At 41.8% G+C, this 22,209-nt stretch overlaps 5 protein-coding genes across 8 annotated transcripts; 2 read left to right on the top strand and 3 right to left on the bottom strand.

Annotated features, from left to right (window-relative positions):
* Positions 1 to 59: 59 nt before the first annotated feature.
* Positions 60 to 2,050, top strand: LOC124316474 (SPARC-like). The gene is made up of 7 exons (XM_046782449.1): positions 60 to 204; positions 675 to 749; positions 822 to 1,058; positions 1,127 to 1,273; positions 1,356 to 1,558; positions 1,629 to 1,776; positions 1,850 to 2,050. Exons 2-7 carry the CDS (start codon positions 675 to 677, stop codon positions 1,904 to 1,906), a joined length of 867 nt encoding a protein of 288 aa, XP_046638405.1. The 5' UTR covers positions 60 to 204; the 3' UTR covers positions 1,907 to 2,050.
* A 6-nt stretch (positions 2,051 to 2,056) lies between these two features.
* LOC124316161 (myotubularin-related protein 8-like) lies at positions 2,057 to 7,697 on the bottom strand. Of its 3 annotated transcripts, XM_046781935.1 has the most exons (12): positions 5,685 to 6,734; positions 5,457 to 5,573; positions 5,197 to 5,359; positions 4,971 to 5,128; positions 4,714 to 4,839; positions 4,503 to 4,637; positions 4,132 to 4,417; positions 3,731 to 4,062; positions 3,444 to 3,652; positions 3,018 to 3,378; positions 2,739 to 2,937; positions 2,057 to 2,661 (listed from the first exon to the last, which is right to left on the bottom strand). In XM_046781935.1, the coding sequence occupies exons 1-11, from the start codon at positions 6,174 to 6,176 to the stop codon at positions 2,785 to 2,787; spliced, it is 2,532 nt and encodes an 843-aa protein (XP_046637891.1). In that variant the 5' UTR covers positions 6,177 to 6,734; the 3' UTR covers positions 2,057 to 2,661; positions 2,739 to 2,784. The 3 variants fall into 3 exon arrangements, with proteins under 3 accessions (XP_046637891.1, XP_046637892.1, XP_046637890.1); XM_046781936.1 differs by lacking the exon at positions 5,685 to 6,734 and adding an exon at positions 7,557 to 7,697 and having other exon boundaries at positions 2,057 to 2,937; XM_046781934.1 differs by having other exon boundaries at positions 2,057 to 2,937.
* Positions 7,698 to 7,917: 220 nt separating this feature from the next.
* On the bottom strand, positions 7,918 to 18,473 carry LOC124316507 (caveolin-1-like). Of its 2 annotated transcripts, XM_046782498.1 has the most exons (9): positions 18,398 to 18,473; positions 18,208 to 18,318; positions 14,704 to 14,828; positions 14,568 to 14,620; positions 14,363 to 14,484; positions 9,986 to 10,195; positions 9,719 to 9,919; positions 8,669 to 8,911; positions 7,918 to 8,589 (listed from the first exon to the last, which is right to left on the bottom strand). In XM_046782498.1, the coding sequence occupies exons 6-9, from the start codon at positions 10,169 to 10,171 to the stop codon at positions 8,479 to 8,481; spliced, it is 741 nt and encodes a 246-aa protein (XP_046638454.1). In that variant the 5' UTR covers positions 10,172 to 10,195; positions 14,363 to 14,484; positions 14,568 to 14,620; positions 14,704 to 14,828; positions 18,208 to 18,318; positions 18,398 to 18,473; the 3' UTR covers positions 7,918 to 8,478. The 2 variants fall into 2 exon arrangements, with proteins under 2 accessions (XP_046638454.1, XP_046638453.1); XM_046782497.1 differs by lacking the exons at positions 14,363 to 14,484; positions 14,568 to 14,620; positions 14,704 to 14,828; positions 18,208 to 18,318; positions 18,398 to 18,473 and adding an exon at positions 11,956 to 12,103.
* Positions 17,521 to 19,127, top strand: LOC124316549. Its single transcript, XM_046782558.1, has 3 exons — positions 17,521 to 18,137; positions 18,220 to 18,336; positions 18,401 to 19,127. Exons 1-3 carry the CDS (start codon positions 17,799 to 17,801, stop codon positions 18,536 to 18,538), a joined length of 594 nt encoding a protein of 197 aa, XP_046638514.1. The 5' UTR covers positions 17,521 to 17,798; the 3' UTR covers positions 18,539 to 19,127.
* On the bottom strand, positions 18,723 to 21,804 carry LOC124316264 (urokinase-type plasminogen activator-like). The gene is made up of 11 exons (XM_046782103.1): positions 21,550 to 21,804; positions 21,345 to 21,450; positions 21,039 to 21,109; positions 20,892 to 20,980; positions 20,626 to 20,827; positions 20,422 to 20,562; positions 20,230 to 20,357; positions 19,951 to 20,164; positions 19,726 to 19,887; positions 19,448 to 19,654; positions 18,723 to 19,369 (listed from the first exon to the last, which is right to left on the bottom strand). The coding sequence occupies exons 1-11, from the start codon at positions 21,596 to 21,598 to the stop codon at positions 19,245 to 19,247; spliced, it is 1,494 nt and encodes a 497-aa protein (XP_046638059.1). The 5' UTR covers positions 21,599 to 21,804; the 3' UTR covers positions 18,723 to 19,244.
* Positions 21,805 to 22,209: the final 405 nt, after the last annotated feature.

The raw sequence follows: 22,209 nt of genomic DNA, 5'->3' as shown, positions 1-22,209 counted from the left end.
GCTGCTCTACCCCCCCTCTCGCCTGGTGACGGAATAATACCAGCGGGTTCCTTCCATCAGTCCAGTCATCGCCAGCCATTCGTCGTTACTTGACGTCTCTCCTCCGCCACTCGTTTCCAACCATTTAAAAAAAAGTTTTGAGGCTCTCGGAGCTTCCACCGTTCAGCATTTTGTTGCATCCGGATTATATAATAAAAATTAAAGGTAAAAAAAATTTAATTAAAAAAGTTAGTTGAATTAATTCCACGTCAACAGTCGAAATGAGTTGGACTAATGAAGTCGAGTTGTTTTAGTTTCTTGCACTCAAAAGTCTTTTGTGTTTGTTGGCACCATTTTCTTTTTCATTCGACGTGTATACACACGAAACACAAGTCCCTCCCCTTTGTAAGAGGTCTCGACCCTCGTCTGTTCTTTTTCAAAAAAAAAATAAAATCAAAAAGGGAAAAAAAAGGAAAGAATTTGGGACGCGCATGTTCACTCTCACACACGCAGACTCTCTGGTAATGTGATAGCCGGTTGCTTCACACACACACATCCTTCAGGCAATATGGGATTCATTTCCCTTTTGGAAAAATAAAAAGATGAAAAACAAAATAAAATTGATATCTATACCAAAACACATTTCCACATAAAATGATTTTAAATCATTTTTCTCTTTTTGATGTTGTTCACAGATGCAGTTCAAGTGGCTCATCGTTTTGGCCGTTTCGGCCTGTCTACTCTTGTCCGTCGAAGCTCAAGAGAAAAAGGTAAATATTGAATTGCTTTAAACAAACAATCAATTTCCTGGCAGGGAAATGATGTCATTTTTTAACAAATAGCGCAAAGTCGCTAAAAAGTCGAAGAAGGTTGACGAAACGGGCACGAAACAGGCCGTCGAACAGCTGGACATTCAAGACGCTATCGATGTTTTGGCGGATGACGAGGCTGCCCTCAAGGATAACCTTTGCGCCAAGAAACATTGCGGGGCCGGCAAGGAGTGCCGCGTTAATCAAATGGGAGCCGCCGAATGCGTCTGCATGGATCACTGCCCAGAGGAAAAGGATCCTCGTCGCATGGTATGATAATCCTATTTCACTTTAATTTGCAGCGCCAAAATGCAAATTAACTTTTTGGAATCGAGCAGATCTGCAGCAATCAAAACGAAACTTGGAATTCCGATTGTGAACTCTACCGCATGCGCTGCCTCTGCAAATCAGGATCGGCCGGATGCGTCGATTCCAAATACGATCACGCCCACGTCGAGTACTTTGGTACCTGCAGGGATGTCCCTGTACGTTTCGTCTAATCTCCTTCTCCCTTTTTCCTGATTAAATTGAGAATTGATTGATCCTTTTTGGGGTGGATGTTGGCAGCAATGCACGGCGGATGAGATGGCCGATTTCCCACGCAGGATGCGCGATTGGCTCTTCAACGTCATGAGGGATTTGGCCGACCGTCACGATTTGAGTCCCCATTTCCTGAAACTGGAACGCGAAGCCGAAAAGGATAACAGCCGCAGGTGGGCCAATGCCGCCATCTGGAAATTCTGCGACCTGGACGGCCACCCTCACGACAGGTAACACAATTTTTTTGGGGGTTGAGATATTCACACCTCGATAGAGAAAATTGACGGGATTTTTATGCAGGAAAGTGTCCCGCCATGAGCTGTTCCCCATTCGCGCCCCTCTGCTAGCCTTAGAGCACTGCATCCAGCCCTTCCTGGATGGATGTGACGCTGATAACGATCATTTCATCACGCTCCAAGAGTGGGGAACCTGTCTCGAACTCACAGAGGTTTGAATTATTACACCTTGTTTTTTTAAAAAAAGATAGAAAAATTAATATTTGAATTTCAATTAAATTACAGGAGGAAATCGAAGATAAATGCGACGATGTCAGAGATGAAGCCGAAAATGGCTTGTAAAACATTTTTCTTTTTTTAAAAATCATTTTCATTTGCTTTTTAAAAACGAAAAAAGAAAAAAAAATTTTGGTTTTAAGACGATCCTGAAAACAGAAAACCGGAACATGTGAACATGGAATTTCGTTTTCTTTGACATTTCAGTTTTTTAAAAAATGTTTTGTTTTGTTTCTCAACTTTTTTTTGGGTTGGTTGTTCAAGGGGAAAGAAGACGAGTGCGAGTGCACCACAACTAAAGTACTTCATCACTGCCATTTGAATTTTTACTATTTTTGAAACAAAACTCTTGTTGCCCAGTTTTCCTCTCTCAATGCTGAAATATCTCCCTACAATTTTTCTCGCCAATTGAAATTAATAGAGCTAAAATACAAACTTTTAATTCCCAAAAAAAGGCGCCAAAACTAAAAAATTCGAATCGTTTGAAAAATTAGAGACGCAAATTTAATTTGAAATTTCGCTATTTTTAATATATTTTTTGGGAAATGGAGAAGCTTTTATTCCTCTCTCCATTTTGTATCAACACGCACTATATAAGGGGAGGAGGAGAGAGCTGACGATAAAAACATCAAAGTGCACAGCGGTATATGTACACACACAATAGCGGATCATTTTGCCTTTTTTTTTCAAGAGCCCCGGGGACAATAAATAAGTATATAATATCCTTCCAATTGTTGTACGAAGGAAATAAAAGAAAGAGAGCGCGGAGGAGAGGGAAATCATATGAAAGCGGCGACGTTCAATCAGGAACAAATCCATCGCTGCCGGAGGAAAAAATACCCAAGCAAAAGAAGAAAGAAGAAGAAGAAGAAAAGTCTATTGATCTTGTAATATTGACCTTTTTTTATATATCCTCTTCTTCTTCTTTCTATTCCGCCCATCCATTAAGTGGAAGTGATGGATGACGATGAGAGTCGAACTTCTCTGTAACAAGATCGACAGACGGGCACGGGCCGGTGAGTAGCGTGACCCGGCAGGGGGGTCTGCTTGTCCAGGCATCTCGTACAAAACACTTCACCGCACCGCCAACAGTGTGACTGTGTGTGTGTGTGTGTGATAAAAATTTGAATAAGAAATTGTGTTGTAGTTGTCAATGATTGATGGATTGTGTACTCACTTTCTTGCTGGAATGATCGAACGGCGTGGAGCAGACGCACTCCTTGATGTTGCGCAGACTGCGCCAGTCGAGGCTGACGGAATCGATTTCACGGCGCAATTGATACGACGACGTGATTGTGTTGTCGATGCCCGGCCCGTCCGAGAAGACGGAATCGACAGACTTGGACGTCGACAGCGGATGCTCGTCCACCACTTGCATGCTCTTCTTAAGTCGGAGGCCGAGAAGTTGTTGCTCCTCCTCATCATCATCCGCCAGCCGGTTGTCCGTCACCGGAGTAGACACGTCCAGCAGCGCTTTCATGGATGTTATACGCTTCTGCAGGTGGGCAATGTGCATCTCCAGTGAAGTGGAATGGTCCCTGTCAAATCCATCAATTTTTTTGATCCGTTACTACTATAGAAGAAAAAGGATCTAGGTATATACCTGTTGGCCAGCAAGACATCTGCGATGGACTCCCGGGGGTGAACACCACTCTCAAAACGACAATAGAGTCCCCTCCAGAAGAGAATGTTGGATGGCATGAGATTAGGTTCCAACAGTTCCGGATAAGCTTCGCTTTTGTACAGGGGATTGAGAAACTCGTCCAGGTGGGAGGCAATGTTACCCCATAGAGAGTACGTCCTGTCTGACAACTGGGAAAATAACAAAATCAACTTGTTACATTTTGACTGGCCTATCAAAATTGTGGGGGAGAAAGAAGAATTTTTTACTTTCAAATCGAGTCGATCCTTCTCGCAGTTACCGACGAACGTTCCGTACTGACTGGAGTAGACGTGGTCGTGCAGGTGGAGCAAGAGTCTCTCGCTGAACTGAAAGGCTGACGGATAGGCCCGCTGGAGTTGCCACATGCAGTCCACCAACTGGGTGAAGACGGGGGCCGTTTCCTTGGCGTCGCTCTGCAGGTAACCGCACCGATCGGTGAATTTGTGACCAAACGAAAGCCAATCCTTCTCGATCAACGATTGGAATCCCTGCAGGGTACGGTAATAAGGGTCCAGCAAGACCTGGGCCAGTGAACACACTTGGGCTGTCCGATCCCAGCCTGGTAAATTAAAACAAATTCCATTAGATTTTGAATTGGAATAATAAATATAGAATGAATTCGACTGACCGTCTGAACAGTGGACTAGAACGTTGACACCTTCCTGGAGACTTCGGGCGACGAGTAACGACGTGTCCAGGATGGCATGGATGTGGCGGAGCCAACCGCTCGACTGGACACCGTTGATAAAGGCGGCCATGGACGGAGTCTTGAGTTCGCAGGCTTCCAGCAATTTAGATAAGCTGCTGCGCATCACATGAATGTTCTCAATGCCACAAAATTGGAATTTAATGTTCTCATAGAAATTCTCGTTCTCGTAGCCTTTGCCGGCCGCCCTGTTTGCCATGGCATTTATCTGCGGATTAACCAAAATGGAAATGGCGTTTCATTCAATAAAAAGGAAAGGAAAAAATCGATAGAGTCATGAATAATCGACTTACTCTCGGCCTGGTATCGACGACGTACATAAATTTAGCGTTGGGATTGGCCTGGACGATCCCGTTCAATAGTTGCTCATCTTCGACGCAGCGGGCGCTGAATCCCGACAGGGGTTGACTGCACCGACATAACGCCGCCTTGGAAACCATCGGCAATCGATAAAATTGCTGTCAATTACGCTCGTCACAGCTAGCCCTCTGCTGTATTACATACCTGATTTTTATGTAAATAAGTCAAAACGGGAAGACGGCCTTTGCTGCGGAAACTGGCGCTGCCCACCAAGACGATGGTCGACACCGAAGTCGGTACAAAGAGGCATTGAGGATAAGTGTCGCACAGCTGCAAATCAATCCGATCAGAGAAAGAGACAAAGTTGAGTCGAAACACGATCATCCCCGCCTTTTATCGATTTAGATCAACGATCATCGATTTTAGCGATATTGATCGGACAACCCAAAAAAGGGCCGAACCTGATAGTCCTTGTTGAGATTGGTCATCGTCCAGTTGGCATTGGGAACACCCATCCGATGGAATTCCGTTTCCAAGTCGAAAAAAGTCCATCCGGCCGTCCGTGGGATCTCTTCCAGGCTCGACGTGTAATGAAAACAATACAGATCTTCTATGTGAACTGTGGAAATACGAGATTGTTTTTCAATTGTTATCCGGTTACGTTTTATTTAAAAGGATTTTTCTTACAGGGCTGGGACATTTGCATGAGGCTTGTATAGAGGTCGTGACACTCTCGTTCTCTCGGCAGCACGAAGGTCACCGACAAAAATGTCTTGCAGCGAATCTGCAGGGGAGCACCGACGGTCGATAAAGGCAACTTTTGCACTGTCGCTACATGCATCAATAGAACCTGAGGAGGAGGAAAAATAATAATCAAATCATCAGTTTCGTTTGACGACCAAGTCAAAAGGAGATGACAGGCATAAATGATAACACTATGTATATACCCATGTTTCCTTCTTAGCATCCGGATCGACAAAGATCAAATGGGTGGCAGTCAGGTATAAGGTGCCCGTCGACGGTTTCCTGTTGTTGTAACGGTCCAACATCCGCACATTTTCAATCTGTCAGAGCGGGTGGGAAAAAAGATGAAAATTGATTAAAATCTATTCGGAGAAATAAGGCAGAATGAAATGTTCAATTTGTTTTCATAAGTTCGAGAGATTGTAAACTACTTTTGTCATGACTGGACTTTGCTGATAAGTTTGTGTTTGGGGGTGACTTGTCAACCAGGAGCGAATGCGCTGATAAAACGGAGTCTGTTCGCCGCCCGCCTGCGGCTCGTATTTGACAAGCGAGTGGTGGCCCGTGCCAGACGGGACTGAACGGTCTCGATCGAGCGTGACCCGAGCCCAGTGGGCCTCAACCCTGGCCCAAACTTTACGTCTCCCGTCAAAGCTCAAACTGCGATTGAGTTGGCCGTCGGGACCACTATTACCAGTACCGCCGCCCTGATTCGGTTTCGCCTTGTCGCCAGTCGAGTCCTGCTGGAATCCCGTTGGCCTCTCGATTGAATCATGCTCTTCTCCTCCTCCGCCGCCACCGCTTCCTGCTCCCGCTGTGCCACTAGTATGACTAGTATTTCCATTCGACGACAGCATCTGACTGACGCACGGAATAGTGGCGCTGTGAGCCAATTTCATCCAGGGATACGTGGCGCAGTTCATCGGAACTCCCCAACTAAAAATCCTCCCCACCCAAATGAACTTAACAAAATCCACTCACACACACACACACACGCAAAAAACGACGTTATCGATCGGCACTAGCGAAAAAATAAAATTTAAAAACTGACGAGAGCTCACAAGTCAAACAATGACAGACAGTTTAAGTGTGTGTGTGGGGACACTGGAGAATAGAAACAAGAGAGTAGACGACGGTGCCCAGGGTAGACAACAAGGAGATGATGTTTAGTCGATGACAAGGAAGAGATAGGATTGAAAGCAAGAGTGGTGTTGGGATCCTTGACTAAGACAATTATCGACCCGCCCAGCAGGAAAGTCAGTCGAGAGAAAAGATTAAGATTTTTTCCCAGGAAAAAATAATACAGAAAAGGAGAAGAAGAGAAGGAAAAAGATTGAATTGGAGTGCTATAGTTATTATATCTTGTATCTCGATCGCTTTGAAGGTTTGATTTGAGTGCTGGGAGAAATCAACGGGCACAATCTTAACGACCACGACAAAAGGGAGCCAAAGTGACGACTGCTTCTGAAGCTCGGTCCCGACAACTGGCCGGTCGCTTTTTTCGGGAGCTGTGTCTAGTAGTACTGGTAGTAGTAGTACAACACACAGCTCCCCCCCACCCTCAAAGTCTTCTCCTGGTGCTGGCCTTAATGCTCTTTCACAATACGCGATCGATTTTGCCGAGCGAGAAGCAACGGGGGAGACTCGATCGTGTTAACGTGCGCGCGCAGAAACCGGCACGCCGGCTGAAATATCCGCCCCCACTCTCTCTGCCGGCCCACCTACTGATCTTCTTTTTTCCTCATCTAACCTGTGTGTGTGTGTACCAGAGTCATGCATAATTCAGGTTTTTACAGCCATATAATGACGTGTACGGAGGGGGATAATGTATAGAGACCAATTGTCTTTTCGTTGATCACGTGAATTATACAATAGGCAGCACACACACACCAATAGTTGGTTTTTGTTTCTCCCATTGACTGCGAAAAAGTAAACCTGATTAGCATTGATAATTCTGGCAAGACGTGGCAAATGAATTCTCATTTGGGAACGAGGTTGGGGCTCGCTGTCACTGACTCAAGTGACTCAGCCACTGACAAGTCCAGGGTGATTCCCTTTTTTTAGAAAATGAGACGTGGCAGGTAATCGATCGCTCACCTCACACTTGATGATGAATCAACACACTGAATCTGTCAACATCTCTGAAGCATGTCATTCGATCCGTTTCGCCCAGTGAGTTTTTCACAGTAAAAATACAGCCGGACACAAGAAAGCTTTAGATAGAGTGAAGTGAAGTGAAAATGACAGGTTTTCTGCACTGTTTTTTTTTTTGTTCGGCAATTTCAGGAATCAAATGAACCTACTTTAGGTGTTTTGATGACTTCCATGGAGACGACCGGAGATGTTGTTTCCTTTCCAATCGTGACGAAAATAATATTTGACAGTCCCAAACTCTTTTTTCGTCGTGTTTACTTGAATGTGTGTTCTGCTACACTGACATCTGGCGTCCAATTTCGATACCCAATTAAAAGCGTCGTCATCTAGCGGTGAACGAAGGAAACGAGACAAAGAATAATTTCTGTTTTCAAACAACCGTGTATTTTTTAAAATCTGGTGGCAATTTCCTTTCACAATTGTTATTATTAATTTTTCTGTCGTCCGTGTTTTCCATTTTTCTTTTAACTAAAATCTATCAAAGAATTTTTTTTTTCTCTTTTTCTCTCGCAAAATTCATTAATGTCTATTGTTTTTCGCCATTTTAAAAAAATAACACCTCCACACATTTTTCCTTTCTTTTCTCAACATATTTGCATTTGCACATGCGGGATACGGTGTGTGTTGTTAGTAATTGTAAAAAAAAAAATTTACCGAAGAAATGTGTTTGAAAAAAAAATCATAAAATCAGTAAAAAAAAAGTTTTACGATGATGACGGGCGAATCGGGTTGTGAGTCTGACATGATGTCGGTACAAAAACAGGACAAACGAAAAAACAGAACAAACCCAAATTAAAAATCAAATCAAAAAGATTATGATGTAAGAAAATAATAAAAAAAAGGACAAATGATTTCGAATAAGGCAGATGGTGTTGGGGGGGGGGGATATACCAATTGGATATGATGTCACAAAAACACACGATACATTTTCTCATCAATTCAAAAATAAATTTCATCAATGAAAAATCTTTAAAAAAAAAATGCAAGAGACTGTATCGTTCCGACTGTCTCGATGTCGACCTTTTTTCTTCTTTCTTCCCTGTGTTAAAAAATGTGTTGTTGTTTGTTTATTTAAACCGTTTGCAGTTGGTTGTTGTTGTGCGTCAGTTTGACGTTGGAAAAGCATCCGCCGACAGCGTTGGCTACTGGTTCCAATGTTGTCTGCACCAAAGCGACCCAGACCTGTCAATCATCACAACATGTAAATAAATAAATAATTAGATGCTGTTTACAAATTAAACATGTTCAATTTTGTTTTTACCCTTCGGATGTAGAAGAGGAAGACGTCCATGATGCGGAGAAGGGGCGTGGCCAACCAGACGGAGAAGAAGGTGATGAGCGAGAAGGTAATACCCCAAACGAGGGCCAATGGCAGAGCTAGAATTGCCGACAGCAGACGGTAAATCCAGAAACGCGAGCCGGTAAAGAGGATGAAAGCAGCGCGCCAGATAGGATCGAATCCATGGGCCACATCCGGTTCAGCCAAAACATCTTCAAAGTTCAACTGTAAAAAAAAGAGAAAAATCGTGATTTACTCTCTTCAAAAAAGAATGGAAAGTAGTAACAGATGATGATGATGACTATATATCTCTCTTCCATCAGCACGATGTCAATAATCATCCCCTGATGTGATTCTAGGGGGACTGCAATGAGCTTTTAACGACCATTTTTTCTCCCCCCACTGACTAGCCTAACGTCGCCGGAGTAGTAGACCTCTGGCGTATTGTTGTCGCCCTCGTTTACTAACGCAATAGTGTGGTAAAGCATCACGCGAGAAACCTTCTGTCTTTTATTTTATGATATCTTTTCGGTGCGTGTAGAGGAAGACAAGGGCGTGTATACAGTCGGGAATTAGAGGGTGGAGATACGGGAAACCATTCCCCCCCCCTTCAATTGTCTATCTGTGGTGAAGTTTCTTTTCCTTCTTTCGGTGAAAAAAGAAACAGGAAATTCGGTCATTCCGGTCAAGAACTTATTTTTTTCCACCACTTAAAAGAACTTCTCTATGAAACCGATAGGTGGCCTAAACTTTTTTAAAAAATTCATATTTTACTTAATAAATAGACGCCGGGCGTCTGGCTCTCAACTTATCACATTCCACATTCGCCATGACGAGAAAAAAAAAAAAAAAAGTTGGGAAGTGATCTGGTTCGTATTAACGATGAGCAGATGTTTATGCTCGCTAGACTGCACGGCCGCTCTTCTCCCCCCCCCCCTCTCTAGGGGAGTTTAATATACACAAAGAGAGAGAAAGGTCGGAGGTCTAAAGAAGAAGAAGAAGAGCTAAACACATTCCAACTGTGTGTCTTACGTTGATGGTGTCGTTGATGTGCTTCTCGTCACGGTCGAGAACGTTCAAACCGACGGTGAAAGTCTGGACGCAGCTCTGCGTCCTGCGGTGGCAACTGGCCGTCTTTTCCTTCTTCTCCTTTTTCTCCTTCTTTTCTTTCTTTTCCTTCTTCTTCTTCTTCTTGTCACCACCCTCCTCGTCACCATCCTTCTTCTCTTCCTCCTGAAATTTGAATAACATTCGAGTTAAATGATTTACAATAATAATTTTAAAAAGCAAAAAACTTACAATCTTTTCGGGATTGGAGTCGTCCTTTTCACCTTCCGACGTGGTCGACGCCTTTTCCTTCATCTCGATGACGTCCTTCTCGGGAGTTTCGGCCTTTTCGTGAGCCTCGTCGTCCAACAACGGCATCGTCGATTCGTTCAAGTTCAACTTGGAGCCAGCGCGGGAAGTGGATTTGGTTTCAGCCATTTTATTTTATTCAATGGAATTTGACTGGAAAATAAAAATTTAATAACGTTAGGAAATTAGGTAAGAAATTAAAATTAACTTTTGATGTACATCGACAGCTTTTCCCACACTTGTTCGTTAAAAAATATAAAAGCGGCTATTTTTCCTTTGTGACGCGACAAGAGTTTCGAATCCGGAACGAAAATATTCCCACCACAAACAACTAAAAATTGGCCGACATTATTATTTTTATTTAGAAAAAAAAGGGTCAGCGACTAACTACAATCAATGGGGGCTGTTCGCTGTGAACGAAAAAATGTAGATTGGGATTCGACCCCTTGGGGTTGGATAATTTTGGGGCTTCATTTATTTATAGACATTTTTAAAAAAACAACAACTGGGGTTGCCACAGCGACTAGCGATCTACAGACAACAGTATAGCTAATGAGTTAACAAAAGAGCTGTAGGGGGGGTTTCGGTTCACTTCCGCCATGTCTATTCCTCCACCTACATTTCCTTCCTCTACTCCAGTGTTCCTGGTCATTGCTAACTCTACGCCAACTGTTACGGTCCCGAAAAAATATAAAAACAGACGCGCACGCACACCTTTTTATTTTAGTTGCTATGATGACGGCCCCAAAAATTGTGGCGGAATATATATACAAGTGGGTGGGTTACAAAACAGGAAACACACCTGGCTTCATCGCTTCATTATGATCTATTATCAAAAAATAATAGTGCATATGCCTAGATGGAAACTTTGACGTGCATCTGCCACGAGTCACGGTGACTTAAACATTTCTCTCCCCCCGTTAAGCTTTATTACATTTAGGATTATGACGCATTCAAGGTAAACAGGGGTGGAATGGCGCAGGTGGATGGTTGCCACACACAAAAACTTGATGGGTTTCCTTACAAGGATCGTGCCAACCCATTAGCTTCTTCATCTAATGGCCACATTTCCACTCTCGCAATTCTATTGTTCATCGGCCAGATAAAAACCCGAGTTGGCAGACATTGTCGCCGATATACACACGGAATTATAATGGAAGGATCAAAGAGGTCAAGCCAACCCAATGCAACCATTTATCCCCCCCACCAAACAAAAGTAGAAAATTATTTTTTATTCTGAAACCTGAACGAATTGACGACCCTCCTCTTTTTTCAACATTGAAGCCATCGGATAACCAAAAGAATAAAACCTGTGCTAGAGGATTAAATTTTACAAGAAGGTAAAAAATAGGAGGGGGGAGAAACTGGTCAAGGAGGGGTTATTGTGTGTGTATCTCTTTTCAAAGGGAAAAAATAAAAGGCCCTTAAAAAAATTCAAACTTGCCCCCAAAAAACCGTTAACAATTTTAAAACCCACCCTATCTTATCTAGTTCCTAGCCTTTTTGGGGTACAATTATTTTTCCACAAGTGTTAATCGTTATCAAAAGCGTCGTTTTTCTCAGTAAAAACGGGCCATCAAACACGAGGTGGCTTCTTTTGAACTGAAAATAAATGTTGGAAAAATTGTTGTCAAGGTGGACTGGTTTCGTAAAGGGGAGCTCAAAGAAAAGATGTCTTACAATAAAATTGGGAGGGGAGTGAGGGGGTCTCTCCGCTTTACAGCTGTCTAGCTTCTTTATGGTTTTGTTACCAAGAAGAAGATGAATCTTTTTACAAGACTAGTCGTTTTTCAAATGGCATCCAATTTCACTGGAGAAGAAAATGATGTGTAACGACAGACCCCCGCTGACTGGTTTAACCTCCAAACATTCCCAACTTAACAGAATAACTAGAAAAGAATAAAAATGCAAACCTTTGAGAGCGGAGAAATTCAAATGTAGAGAGAAAACACGGAGAGTCAAGTGCAAACACGTTAGGACGCTTCGACTGAAGAGACGCTTCTGAAGGAATCGACTGGTAAGTTCACCGACCAAAAGGGTCGGCCGCTACAACTTTTCTAGTTTTTTCTTACTCCCCCCTCTCGTTTTGCGCGCCCTTTTTCCCAACTTGTGGAGGGGGAGGGGATATTCGGAGCTTTTCATTGGGTCCCGCCTTTTTCGACTCCGCCCCACTGACACAATCTAACCCCCCACACCACTCGGATTTTTATTTAAAATGGCGCGCGGGTGGCAACGTTGTATCTCCGCGGGCTTTTTTCTCCCCTCCACAATTTCGAAACTTTCTACCCATTTTCGAAGAAAACTTTTTTTTGTTTTAAATTTTGTTTTTTAAATTCTATTTGGTGAGTCACACCAAGAAAAAACAACAAAAATTGTCAGCGTGACCCTCCGAGCTCCCGAGAGACACGACACAAGAATTTCCAAAAGAGACACGACCATCATTTTTGATTTGTTTCACAAATGCTTGAGCAACCATCTTTTTACCATTGAAATTTACTCCCCTTGTCTTTTGACAGGGTGAAGAAATACAATGTGTCTGCTCTGCTCTTTTAAGAGACACAGAAGCCATTTTTGGCTTTTTAACCCATTGTCCAAACCAGTGTATATAGGGGTTGCCATAACAACCGACCCTTTTTTTATTTGTGGGTTAGAGGGGTTTCTTTCAGAAAAATGTAGAGCAGCAGCACACATTGGGGAAATAATAAAAATGTGTTTTTTTGGTAATCAAATGATGTCGGCCATACACGTGTGATTTTTTCCCTTTCGAAGAAGAAAAAGGGGAAATAAAACGAAAAGGTTTTTTTTAAATAATCAAAAAAGACGTTAGCCCCGCGGTATTTTTTCTTTTTCTAATCGAAACAAAAAGTTGTTGGAGCTCGGAGGAATCGTAACAACAAAATAAAAAAGAGTCACGACCTTGAGATTTCTTTTCAAAAGATTTGGGGAGGAAAAAATAAAAAAATTCGATTAAATTTAAAAATTCAATTTTTTGAAAATGGATTTCGTTTGTCAGTATAGACGGCCGGACGTTCTACATAATAGGATGGGAGATATAAGGGGCGTGAAAACCTCATCAAACGCGACCCAGTAGAGGAAACAAATTTTATTTTTTTCCGTTTGAAAAAAAAAAGAATTTGATTAGGCCCCTTTGATGGGTTCGTATTTCACGTTCGTTCGTTCGGATTCCCTTGTGTCGCCTAAAGCTCGTAGTACGTTGAATATTCAAATGTTTAATTTTGTAAAAATCGGGGCAGATAATCTAAGGAATTCGGCGACGACCTCGTTGGCAATTCGGCCAAGAACACACACACATGTGTTTAGATTTCAAAAAGGAAGAAGACCCAACAACTTGTGTAGAAATCACGTTTCAAGTGGCCTGTGTCTAGTCTGTCCAGTCTATTCTCGGCATACCCCCAAACAAAATTCCTAACCAAAATTCCGGGGGGAAATCAATTAGAATACCGTAATAAATAAAGGGCTCCAAAATGTAGAGGGAATTAAGGAGCGATTTTCTTTCGTCTGCGATCCTTGACCTATTGGTAAGTAGAGAGAATTTCATTTTGGCTATGGTCACTCTCTCTCCCGACAGAATGTGTCGGTCCTCTTTGGGACCGACTTGTGTGTATGTTAGATCAGTTGGTCATTCACGTCACATCTCAACAGTCCGCCGGGGAGTGTCTACTGCGCAGACGACCCACGCCAAAAAGCCATCAAGGACTTTTTGACTGCGTAGTAGTAAAACAAACATTTTTCTTTCTTTTTCATGAATGAAAGTTATCACTGTAAAAGAGAAAATTCTTTTCAGATAAAAAGAAAAACAACCGGTTATTCATTTTCGCCGACTGGCTAAAAAATTTTTGACAAAAGGCGGTGGAATGTCTTACAAGAATTAACTCACCATCAGCCACCACCACCATTGCAAATTGTTTTTTATCTTGTATAGTTTCTATGTCTACATGTGTTAAAAATCCTCCAGAGAGAATATGTATCCGCCCAGGGGGGTGACTCTTATAGAAGGGGGGGCCAAATTTCTAATCGCCAACTATTTTCTGATGGAGGATGGAGGGGGGATTTCCGCCATTTAAATCTGGAAGAGTGTAAATCATTTTTCAAACTTCCGTCACGCCCCAGAGGGTTAATGACCCTGGGAAATTAAAAGAAAAACAAGGTCATTTGAGGTCGAATTCCTTTTGTTTGTTCATTTCCTAGAAGGAAATATCCTTGACACACGGCTGCTGCTAGACGGGGGTGTCTGTATATATATTGTCTGTGTGTGTGTGTGCAAAGTGTGTTTATTTGATTTAAAAGCTAGGGGCCGACCTTCCACCAGACGATGAGAGATGGACCAACTGTTGTTAAAATGCCACCACCAGACGCCATCTTGGTCCTTTCCAGCAAATGCCTTTGGGTTGTAAACAAACGACTTAATTTTTTTCCTTTTTCTGGTTAAAGAAAGAAAAATATTTTTTAAAAATAAAATAAATAAAAATAAAGTCGGTAATGAACTTGATCCAAAACCACACACCAAGTAATTTAAGATCTCGATGATCTCATTCCAGACTACGACTCATTCGATTCCTACACATAAAGAAACGAGTTTTTGTTTTTAAAATAAAAATTTAAAAAATAAAAACAACACACTTCATTGAATCCAATCAAACCTCAAATTGTTGTTATTCAAGTTGGAGGAAAATAAAAAAGTTGGAAGTTGGTGTGTCCGGTGCAGCGTGTAAAAACAATCAAACGGCAGATTGTAAATGATGTTGGACACATTCCCGAGATGAAACTGAAAAGTTAATTCCAAGAAAGAAAAAATATTTTGAGTTTAAAATAAAAACCTGTAGGGGGTTAGTTGGAAAAGTTATAAACATATATCTGGCCATCAAAATATCCACAACAATGTGTGTTTGTGAGGAGGTTTAATTAGATCATCCACATAAAATAGAAGAGTAACACCTTAAGGGCGTTTTCGAAACTGACCGCCAAAAAATGTTCTTTCATTTTCTGGAAATGATGAAATCAAATTCCAAAGTTGGTCACGAGACAGCTGCTGAGCCCGTGCGACAAAGCCCCAGAGCTCATTTCGTATGCATGTCATTTGAATGATTATTTGGCGCTTATTTTCCGGTCACTAGATATATATAGTGATGAACAAATTTAAATGCAAAATTATTGACTATCGAATCACGTCCAACCTACACGTCTCTCATTATCTGTGGGCGTGTGAGTCTACGTGGTGATTCCATTAAGTTGACCCGTATCAAATTCCCATGAATCATTCCATTTTTGAATGATATGTATTACGTAACCAGCGGCGCCAAATTCAAAATATCCCCAAAAATGGTGGTGTGTGTCGGTGAAACCGCAATTGAAATTGTTGGAATTTCTTTCCCCCCTACGCCATTTTAAAAAGTAGAAGAAGAAGGTCGTGGATGAGTCATTCAATCATGTGTCGTCTCGAAACATTTTGTTATTTAAGAGAACTAGTATATCGCACGACTGACATCATCAAATTCTAAAGAAGAAAATGGAGGAGCTCACGATGATGACTCTTCACGGGAGGTATAAGTTATTTATTTGTTATTCTTCTTCTACTTGAAGAGGACGGAGGCGACCATCATGGTGGTGGTGGTGGGGGGAATGAAGGATGGACGGAGCCAACAACATTTGATAGTCTCCTGCAGGATTAAGTTACTCCCCCCACACAAGAGGAACCGAACGGACTAATATACAACCCCAAGTTCATAAACTTACTCTCTCGGTTATTTTTGAAAAACATTGGCCCGCGGGATTAGCTTACCAATGAGCGGAGGTCCGACTTATCTAAACACATTCCCCAAAAATGAACCTTAATCTTTTTGTTTTGGTTATTTTCTAAGGAAAACAAGAAAAACCCCAAAAAATTTTAAGAGAAGAAATATAAGAGGCTAATCATTTAATTGGGATCGGGAATGAACGATAATGGACCGGCTGCCATCTAGCGGTAATTAACGATGAGTCTATTTTCGTGTCGTTTTAGAAAATTTTTTTAGTTTTAGTTTCTTCGTATTTTTACACTTCGATCTCTGCGGGTTTCAGTTGACTTGACACGCACCCACGTGAAAAGCGATGCGTTCACATCACGCAACACTTCACTGACGGACGGAGATGTGTGTGCCGCCGTCGGCGTCGTGTTAACACGGACGACTCGTTAGCATCAAAGAAGAATTCCGGCGTTCAGAAAAGAAATTGCGTCGAGTTTCTTTTTTCGACTCACGCCATCCAGCGCCAATCGTCGAATGAATGGAACGTTTTTTTAAAAAAATTCCTGGAAAAATAGATGTTAAATATAACTGAATGGATTTTATTTCTTTTGTTGATATATTGACGTGGTATTTTTCCGGTTCTCCGCCCGGACCTAAACAAAAAAAGATAAAACCGGATGGAATCAATTGAGTTGGCGCCTATTCTATTTTCTCCTAGCTATAATAACAGAATCCCGATGTCATTTCCAATAAACTATCGAACGTATATTTAATTTCATGGTGGTCGCTAGCGAGTTCTTCTTCCCGATCTATTACAACCACCAAATCTATAATTGCCACCAATTAAATCATTCCCTAGTTTATCTGTTTATATCGAGATTAGCCCTCCTCTATTCTTTTTGGGTTATCCCCCTACCGACCACCACTATAGCGTTTAATAGATATAAAAAGGGGCTATAAATCACGTTCAATTGGTTGAGCCCCGCATCCATCCACTTGACCCCCGTGACTAGAAGATAGGAATCTTATATTTTTCTGATTTCCTGTCTCACCATACAAAATGGAATGTCGGCCGCATTCAAATCTCATGGCCGAGTGTCTATTTCTTACGAGACAACGTCACCAGCAGCTCAAACCTTCAAAGAATAAAAAGGTAGATTAGCATATTTGGTAGGAAGGGATGTCATCCGGCTATACACAAGACACTTCCAACTCTATACAAGAAAAGAAAAAAGGTTTGTATGTTTGTGTGTTGCCTAGACAGACAAAACAGGAAAGAGAAATTCCATGTCACATTGACAAGGAGAAGAAGAAAAAAGGGAAATAAAATAAATCGTCGAATTCCGGCGCGCCCTTTCTACTAGTTGTGTTGCCTCCTAACCATTTCTCACGTTATATATATATTCCCCTACTATAGCTGTTTGTCTCTCCTCACCAATCGGCCGATTTTTACAACATGGAGAAGAAGGGGGGGAGAGCCTTAGACATTTAAAGTTTTATTTCGTGTCGAGTGAACTGGACAAATAAATCAGTCGATAGTTTAAAAGCGAGAACAATTCGACGACAGCTGTTTTTGGGGGGCAATATAAGAATAACATTCGAGTCAACTGTTCGTGCAACTGCTGTTCGGCCTAGCAGGCTCCTATTTCTTTGACGCACAGCTCCTGCTGGACCAGGGGGGTGTTGAATTATTGACTCATGCGCGCATGTGAGCAAAGATTTTACCAGACTTGCGCAGGAACTACAGTGTGTGTGTGTCATTGATCGATCCTTCCTTTTATTTTAACGTTCATGTTTTTTAACACAAATGGCGGCTGATGGTCTGCGTCCCAACTGAACGAACCGTAGGGGCTAGTGGTGTGAAATTCCTATGGCAATTGTTTTACTCTCAAGTTGCTCCACAAAAGTTATTAGTCTAGTGTGTGTGTGTGTGTGTGTGTGTACTAGGGGCCAGCCCGGAAATAGTTGGAAAAATATTCGACTCGACGAGAGGATTATGACCACGTGATATCATGTCGACTAAACTTGATTCGCTCGTGTTATTGGTGACAATTTCGGCTCTGCTTTGGCCGACCGGACACGGCCAGTTGTGGGTCAAAGAAAATGATTCGAGTGATTTCGATATTGATCACAATCAAGAGCCTCTATTAACGAGGAGGATCAGACAATTCAGTGGGCCCTCAACAACAAAAATCGCCGATAATATTAGTAATGGTCAACCAAATCAGAATCATCCGCCGCTGACTTGCCATCAGTGTAGAAGCTTCGAGGACGGAGACCAGTGTATCCATCTAGCGGTCAATTCTAGCATCTTCAACGAACCATGTGGCTCTCAACACACAGCATGCATGGTGAAAATCACGAATTTCTAACCCAATTTCTATCCCGACATGTTGAAATAAAAAGAAAACTAAATCTTACCTTTTGATGCAGGTCAAAAGATTCTCCTACACGGAGAATGCCACGTCGCCATTGGCACTCTGGTACATTGAACGAAACTGCTCTGCTAAATGTGAGCCTGGATGTTTAATTCTGGGAGAGAGGACCAAGGTAAATTCACATCAAGACATTTTCACTTTAACACTTTAACTGATGATAACACATTGTTCACCAGCTTTACGCCTGTATCTCCTGCTGCAAAGAGAAACTTTGCAATATCGGAAATGGCGCCCACCACTTGATTGTCGACCACCACTTTGCTGCCACCATTTTTCTCCTTTGGATTTTCTTCAAAACTGAGCAGAGGACCTGAATCGATCTCATCAATTTGGCGCCAAATATTCGATTACAATTGCCAATCCACCTGGTGGCGATACAAACGATTACGTCGTTTGGTTTTGCCAACTTTTAAATTTTTTTCAAATGAATTACCGCACAAAAAGGCAATTATGAACAAACCAAATAAAAACAACTTGACAATTCCTTGATATTAACTATTTGCTCGCATAATAATAATGTATTCATTTAAACTTTCCAAAATTATATGTTGCAATATCCACAATTAAAACGGGAGCTGTACAGACCAAAAACTAGAACGATTGAACACACACGTTATCGATTTATGTACTAAAGTCTAACGAGAATTCATTAGAAAACTTGGAGGCCAGATATTTACGTTTGTCGGTTATCTTTCTTTCAAAAACAATTCAGAGATCCCTTTTTAGTAAATAAATATACATAATATACACAAATATTTATAATTATATATATAGATAATAGATAATTAGATAGTAACCTGTTTAGGATTAATCGTGCGTTACTGAAAAAGGTGCTATTCTTAATCGAATAAAATTTGATTGTGCTGGAAAATGAACTATATATGAAATGTACAAGAATTCCTTATAAAAAAAGCTGACCGGATGAGATCATGGATCCTTTGCTCCTTGTAGGTGGGTTGGTTGATCGGGTGGATGTGTCGTTGTACGGTGTAAAGGGCCGTTAATTGTTTGATATCCGGTTTAGAGTTTACGAGTCGAGTCCTGGATCCAATTGAGGTAATGCAACGTTTTGGTGTAGACACCAGGTTTATTCTTGTCGGCACATCCGTCGCCCCAGGAGACGAGACCGAGCAGTTGGAATTGTCCTAATTAAAAGGATCAAGTGGAAAACTTGGCTCTCAATTATCTGGTGGTGGAATTAAGTAACAAGTTTCGTAGCCTACCATTGACGGAACAAGCCAGGGGTCCTCCGGAATCGCCTCTGCAGGCGTCGGTGCCACCTTCTAAATATCCGGCGCAGAGCATGCCGTCGGGGAAAGTGTTGGAATTGAGTTGGTTGCCGTAAACTTCCTTCTTGTTACACGTTTCCGAGGAAATGAGAGGCACAGAGGCCACTTTCAGGACGTTGGAAACACTCTCCTCGCTGGCGGCTGTTTGATTTACAAATTAAATATCACAACTTGTTTGATCAAATGGAAAAAGTAAAATTTGTTTTTTTTACGTTTTTGCATCCCCCAGCCGGAGACGCTGCACCATGTTCCAGGTTTGTAATCGCTATCTGATGAGGGCAAGCAGATGGGTTGGGCTACATCGCCAAAAACGATTCCTTTGCCGTTGACTGTGGCCAATTTCACCAAGGCGATGTCAAATCCTCCTTTGGTAGCTAAAGAGAAACAAGAATTGAATAAGAAAATCCTGGGATTGGTTCAACGGGAATAGAATTTACATTTGAATTTCGAGTGGATGATGAAATTTTCAACTGGAAAGATTTGCTCTTTAGAGCTGGAAACGCTGGTGTCGTGGTCTCCTACCACTACGACAAATTCGGTTTTGCGCAAGTGATCGATACAATGGGCAGCTGTCAGGACTAGGCGTTCAGAGATGATGGCTCCTCCACACCATTGACGAAGTGAGCCGCCATCCTTGAGCTTAATGGAAGCCTTTAATCGAATTCAATATCGATTAGAGATGAGAGTTTAGAACGTCAAGGGGATGCCAAACATACCTGCCACGGGATGGCTCCTACGGGTGCATCGACTCCATTGACAACACGTCCCAAACGGGTGCTTGAAGGTCGTGGGGGCTCGAAATTGACATTGCGTCTACCGCAAGAACCACTCGATCTCATGCGGTCTAAAAAAAAAGCATTTTTATTTATCTTTGATGTTCTATTAAAATTAAATCATCTACAATGTACCAGATGAAAATGCAGCCCTGCGTTTCGTTCGCTCTGAAACGGAAGGTGAATCCCAGTCAACTTCAACAATGATGGCATCAAAACCACCTTCAAATCCATCAAACTCTCTGCCTTCGTTTTCTGTGTTCACCAAAACATCACCTAAGAGACATTGAATCATGTAGTTTTAATGTGATTAGAATGTACTTTTGAGTGTAAAAATACCAATTGGACGTGTAATTGGGATTTCGGGGATGACTGTAGAATTCTCAGGGTTCCTCTTGAATGTAATCCAGAAACTGCGCAAGGATGGTTTATCTGATCTTGTGATGAATTTAGCATCCAAGAGCCTGCACTGGTTTGACTGGAGGTTGTGCTGGAAGCCTACGCACTTGAAACTATCCACTTCACTGCAGAACTTTGCACACTAGTAGAAATAACAAAACTGTAAAAGAGAACTTATACAAGCCCGACTGATTTGAAAAACTCACAGATTCTTGAGAGACATCTCCAATATTAATATCTTCGATCAATTCACGAGAAGAAATCAGTCTACCATCGATGACATAGTCCTTCCTCTCTGAAATGGTAATCATTCCGTTAGCTTCCAATAATTTGACTATTACAATATTTCATACCACAATTGACTTCATCCTGTCCGGAACCGCAATTTTGCACTCCATCGCAAATCTCGCCGATTTTAAGACAACTAAATTAAAAGAAATCAAATAATAACAGTTAGAAAAAAATATTGGAGCAGACGACTTGATAAAAAGTTGCAAATAATCGCCACTACGATTGACAAGGCCCAAATGGCGCCAAAATAAATGTTCAAAACTGTACCACCTAGGCGGGGTTCTAAAGGTTCTAAACGGTCACATAATACCACGGACTTTATGTGTGACGTAAGTGAATTGATCAGGTTTCTAAGAAAATGGACTCACCGATTGGTAGCCGCCGATGGTTCGTTGCAAATCAGTGAGGGGAAAGCACATGGCGATGATCCAGCTCCGTCCTGTTTTTGGTTAGTTAATGGAACGGAATGTACACCTGAACGAAAGAAAAACAACAAATTGTGAAATGCGTTTCATGACTTTTTCTCGTATAGTCTCCCTACTTTAAAAAGCAAAAACGTAACAAAGCACTTACACAAGATGAATGCGAGTTGAACCAGAGAGTAGACGACAACGGAATACATAATGAAAATATTAAACTGCTACACGAACGAAAGAGCCAAACTGACTTTTTAAAAAATCACAATGAATAACGTTCGACTGTAATTTTCGACTCGAAAAATTCTTTTGTATAGTTGCGGAGGAACCGAAAAAGCGACTGTGGGCAAGATTGAATGGGTGTCTTTCGTTTGCGTTGACCGACTTGCGACTGATGGTTTATACGCCATTCGCCACGGCTGTTATATACTAGTGGGGCCGCTCGCTCGCTCTGATGAATTCTCCAGGTATAGAGACTATAACACATGGGTCTATCCTAACACACAGGACGGACGAAGAAGAGGGTGGGCAGAGGGAGAGAAAAGAGAGGAACGAATATAGAGTACATATAGATTTGGTCGAATATAAGAAGAGGGGAGTTTACTAGTTCAGGGTTCCTCTATCGTTTTCGTTTGTTTTTATATTTTTTCTTTTTTTTACTCTCTCTCTCATTCCTCGTCCTTTTTACCTTCAGGTGTTTATACCAGATTGAGGGCTCGTCGAGTGTGTGTGTGTGTAGACTGGCATGCGCAAAACATCCTGCGAGATTAGCATAGAAAGTGAAGGTGAGCATCACACACAACTGTTATTTAGTTAT

This window comes from Daphnia pulicaria, chromosome 12, assembly GCF_021234035.1.
Source record: "Daphnia pulicaria isolate SC F1-1A chromosome 12, SC_F0-13Bv2, whole genome shotgun sequence".
Taxonomy (NCBI): domain Eukaryota; kingdom Metazoa; phylum Arthropoda; class Branchiopoda; order Diplostraca; family Daphniidae; genus Daphnia; species Daphnia pulicaria.
Note: the sequence above shows the minus strand (reverse complement) of the source record. Positions and strands in the feature narration are given on the sequence as shown.